The sequence below is a fragment of the Silurus meridionalis genome, chromosome 11, assembly GCF_014805685.1.
Source record: "Silurus meridionalis isolate SWU-2019-XX chromosome 11, ASM1480568v1, whole genome shotgun sequence".
Classification (NCBI taxonomy): Eukaryota; Metazoa; Chordata; class Actinopteri; order Siluriformes; family Siluridae; genus Silurus; species Silurus meridionalis.
The window spans coordinates 22522731-22527500 of record NC_060894.1 but is presented as its reverse complement, the minus strand read 5'-3'; the positions used below and the strand labels follow the sequence as shown (position 1 = coordinate 22527500).

The 4770-nt window shown below is 36.7% G+C and overlaps 1 protein-coding gene across 2 annotated transcripts in view; it reads left to right on the top strand.

Annotated features, from left to right (window-relative positions):
* kcnip3b (Kv channel interacting protein 3b, calsenilin) overlaps positions 1 to 4143 on the top strand; it is a 12433-nt gene extending 8290 nt beyond the window's left edge. The window contains exons 1-9 of one of the 2 annotated variants that reach the window (XM_046860915.1): positions 1 to 641; positions 1174 to 1176; positions 1320 to 1444; positions 1619 to 1688; positions 2631 to 2701; positions 2876 to 2983; positions 3075 to 3179; positions 3529 to 3591; positions 3681 to 4143. The exon at positions 1 to 641 is cut by the window's left edge and continues 366 nt beyond it. In XM_046860915.1, coding sequence (XP_046716871.1) covers positions 548 to 641; positions 1174 to 1176; positions 1320 to 1444; positions 1619 to 1688; positions 2631 to 2701; positions 2876 to 2983; positions 3075 to 3179; positions 3529 to 3591; positions 3681 to 3728 — 687 coding nt within the window. In that variant the 5' untranslated portion in view covers positions 1 to 547 and the 3' untranslated portion in view covers positions 3729 to 4143. The remainder of the gene's footprint in view (positions 642 to 1173; positions 1177 to 1319; positions 1445 to 1618; positions 1689 to 2630; positions 2702 to 2875; positions 2984 to 3074; positions 3180 to 3528; positions 3592 to 3680) is intronic. The other variant, XM_046860914.1, reaches the window with a different exon arrangement.
* The last annotated feature ends 627 nt before the right edge of the window (positions 4144 to 4770 follow it).

Genomic DNA, 4770 nt, shown 5'->3' with positions numbered 1-4770 from the left:
ATAATATCTGGAGCGCACTTGAGATTTGGACTTTTCTCTATTTGGATGTGAATTTTCGGTCACATCATGTCTTGGTTTTCATCATTTAAGGATTTGAAGCTGTTAATTAATAACTAAGCTGAATTTTTAATTATTCAGCATTTTAACCTGCTTACTTTGATTGAAATAGAAGATGGGATAGACACATTTTTGAAAAATGGATAACAGAGAAGCTGATTTTCAAACTTTACTGTTTATGCTAATTGTATAATCTTATTTACAGTTTTATTTACAGTCCAACTCATGTTTTTTTTTTTTAAAGAACCTTAATCACTTTTGTCTTACTTTATTTCTTTTTTTTGTCTTTTTTACTGTTAGACAAATTCTTCTGCAGTTGGGAATAGTACCTTCAGCTTCACCCCTGTAGCTACCAATGAAATTTCAGATGACAATAAGACTTAATAAGCACACGGTATAATGAAAGTCACTGATCTGAAATTCTGTTTGGACTTTTTGTGAGCTGATATTTTTCATCGTTAGAAATAGGATACACACGATCGCCTCCACAATGGGTATGGAACTTTTCGCTGTAGCTGTGGTGGTGCTTCTGTTTTTCATGGTTTTGAAGCAATTTAGCTTTTGGGAGCCGCTCTCTATGGAGGGTAAGCGCTCTACTGTCATTTCTCTTACTATGAAACCCAGCTTCTATTATGCTTGTGCACTTAAACAATATATTATTATATAATAATATGTATAGTATTATACCATGGTCAGTGTGAATACTTGAAGCTGATTGGTTGAAGGCATGAGTTTAATCAGTTTTAACAGATTAATCGCTGTAATCATTAAGAAGCAAATGTAATCACAGTAACAGTCATATACAGAGTATATTTCATTATATGAATATGGTAATTTTTATATAATGGCAGAAGCACAAGATGAATTCAACAAACTGTATAAATTGTTAAGACCATGTTATTATTGGAGATGTGGCACAGATACCAGCCTTCAGTTTCACCATGAAGCTCCTGCAGCACAACTGGCTTCTTAAAACCTTTACATGAGATTTAAAGAGAAGGATATACAGGATATTACAGTCTTTATTAACAACATTTGCATAATATATCACAATCTTATTAACATGTCTTATTTCCTCATGTTTCATCCTCTTCCTGTTCGTTTTCTGATCAAAAGATGGTGAGTGTATACCTGCGTCTTTCTAAACGATTCCCCCGTTAGAGTTATCACTGTATAATGCGCTCGAACTTCTGCGTATTCTGTTATGTTCTTCTCCATCACCATTCCATTCAGCTTCTCTCCTCTCTCCCTCTGTCTATAAGAGAGTGCAGATGCTGAGCTGGAGCTGGCGATGGTGAGACACCAACCTGAAGGACTGGAGAAACTTCAAGCTCAAACGAAATTCACCAGGAAGGAGCTTCAGTCGCTCTACAGAGGCTTCAAAAATGTAATAGTGGATAAGAAAGGAATAAAACAAGAATATGCATCATTTCTTTTTAGTTTACGGTTGAAAAAAAAACTAAATATTGTATAATTTATATTTTTAAAATGGCTTTTCTCTCTCTCTCTCTCTCTCTCTCTCTCTCTCTCTCTCTCTCTCTCTCTCTATCTTTGTGGTTAGGAGTGCCCCAGTGGATTAGTCGATGAGGAAACCTTTAAGGTTATTTATTCCCAATTCTTCCCTCAAGGAGGTACATTGAGAGTTAACTGTAGCCTTCTATCATCTGCACTTTAATGCCAATTCTTTTCTCATGTGTATAAACAGGGTAATGAAGTGTTCTGTTCCCAGCTAACAATAATATGATCAACAGCATGAAAATGTTTTCTTTAAATAATAGTTCTAATAATACATGTTTTTGTGTCACTGTATTTAAATGGGAACATCTGATGACAGTTTTGCTCACACTGAAATTTATCTGATTGTTAAATCTTCCCAAAGCTTAAATGTAGAAACTTTTATAATTCTACCAACATATTCAGGATAATTTAAATCCCTTTCACAGCAAATCTGCCAACAATCCACATTATTAAAATTCATCACACTAGCCTCTTGACTTGACTTGACCAACTAGCCAGAAGATTAGCAAGTTAGCTATCAGACAAGCTAAAAAGCAAAAATGACTGTTTACAGAGTTCTATAATGTAAATCACAAATTAAAAAATTCACAGTGTGATATAAAAGTTTGTATAATATTGTATTAGTTATCAGAATAGCTAGTTAGTATGCTAGTAAGCTAGCAGCTATGACAGATCATTGCTTTAAGGATATAAGCCGCACCGCTTAACGCAGGAAAAACTACTGCTTTTAACTTATTTATTATTGCTGTAGATAACTTTATGTTCATCATGTAAAAAATTAAAAAATTAAAATTACTCAGAGATTCAGATTGATGTGTGAGAAGGAAAATAATAGTGAAATAGTAAAGAAACTGGTTCAAATAATGAACAATAAATCGAATTGGTTTATAAACTGGCTTTAGCTTGTGATTAATAACTGATCTAATAGTCAGAATTAAATGAAAAGTTGCTGCAGGGGAGTTAAATATACATTATGCAATTCAAAGTACAATATCAATTGTGATAAATATATAATGACGGAAACTTCAGTACTTTTCTCAAACTTGTTTTTTTAGATGCATCCACATATGCACATTTTCTGTTCAATGCCTTTGATATGGATCGAAATGGTTCTATACAGTTTGAGGTAAGAAACAAACTCAGTGTCTCCATGTGTGTTAGAGTATCTACTCTCTCTCTCTTTCTGATGTCGTCTCATTCTCACTACCTTTCCTTGGTGAATTGTTGTCTTATTATGGATTTCTGTGTGTGTGTGTGTGTGTGTGTGTGTGTGTGTGTGTGTGTGTGTGTGTGTTGGCAGGACTTTGTGATTGGACTGTCCGTACTGCTGAGAGGTTCAGTAACAGAGAAGCTTCATTGGGCATTTAATTTGTATGACATCAATAAAGATGGCTTCGTCACCAAACAGGTGCAGGACAAAACCATCGTAACACTTTCAGTACCAGCAGAATCAAATGGCTTCTTTTGCTTTATTCTTTTTTTTTTCTGTTGACCTGCAGGAAATGTTGGCCATCATAAAGTCCATCTATGACATGATGGGCCGGTACACGTACCCCAGTGTGAAGGCGGATGCACCATTTGAACATGTGGAGAAATTTTTCCAGGTAACTGCTTCAATTCATTCAGCAAAATATATTTCTTTATTTCGCTCGTGGAAAAATATACAGGATGTCCCAATATTCTCCATATATACAGAAGAACACTCATCAAACTGTCCAAACTCTCCCAATTCTAGCTCCCAGTTTGGAAGCAGGTTTTATGTGTGATGTTCTTGTAATGTTTTCTGTTAAACTCCATAACGACCGTGTGAGAGATTCCTGCTGTCAGTGCACTAGTTTATACACTCATTCATTCTTAAAGGCAGAAATAAGCAAATATGAACAATTTATACTGTGTGTATTTGCAAAAAATCCAAAAAATACTCCAACATTTCCATAAAATGTTGTTTTCCAGAAAATGGACCGGAACAGAGACGGAGTCGTGACCTTAGATGAGTTCATCGAAACGTGTCAGATGGTAAAATCCGAGCATCTTTATTTCCAGTATATTATATTTGCTGAAGAATATCAGTTTTATACATCTGTTTCTGTCTCTCTGTTTATCAGGACGGGAGCATTATGGCTTCCATGCAGCTGTTTGAGAACGTTCTCTAAACCAGTGAAGGCCACAGCATGAGAGATCTGATGTCAAGGAGAAGTGTGACGATATGTATATCAGTCTAACAAATATTTCACAGCCGTGTAAAAAACATTAATCTGATACAAAATTCTGTATCGATGTAAACTATAAAAAGTGAGACATTTACACATTGTTCTGGTAAAATCCTGAAGGTTCTGAGTTCAGATTTGAACAGAATTTCTCTGACTGAACATCTGAAACTGCACAGTGACACTGGAGAGAGAGTGGAAGCTCAGAGACGTCTTTCAGCCTGTTCTGTTCTTTTCTTACTCATCTGAACAGCAATCCTTTCCATTATAGAAGCTCAAATTAGCCACAACTGACCTCCATTGAAAAGTTTGGATTGTTATGAGCATGAAGATCCTCCTCTCAGTCTATGTTCCTGTTACAGACTCTCTTTCTTCATCCTTCTCTCCATCAGTCTACCAATAACACACACTGTCTCTTCAGATTTTCTTTATGTCCATAAATGTTTATGTTTCGTAGCACACACATGTACACACACAACACACACACACACACACACACACACACACACACACACACACGTACACACACAACACACACACACACACACAACACACACACACACACACACACACACACAACACACACACACACACACACACAACACACACACACACACACACACACACACACACACACACACACACACACACACACACACACACACACACACACACACACACACACACACACACACACACACACACACACACACAACACACACACACACACACACACACACACACACACACACACACACACACACACACACACACACACACACACACACAAACACACACACACACACACACACACACACACACATACACACACACACATACACACACACACACTCTTTCTCTTTCACTAAACCTGACTTGTATATCTCTATTTGCTGTCCATCTTTGGACCAGTAACTGTATCTCAGTAAGCAGGATTCATCAGCATTCCTCCAGTAGCTGGTGAGATTCCAGCATTCCTCCTCCTGTC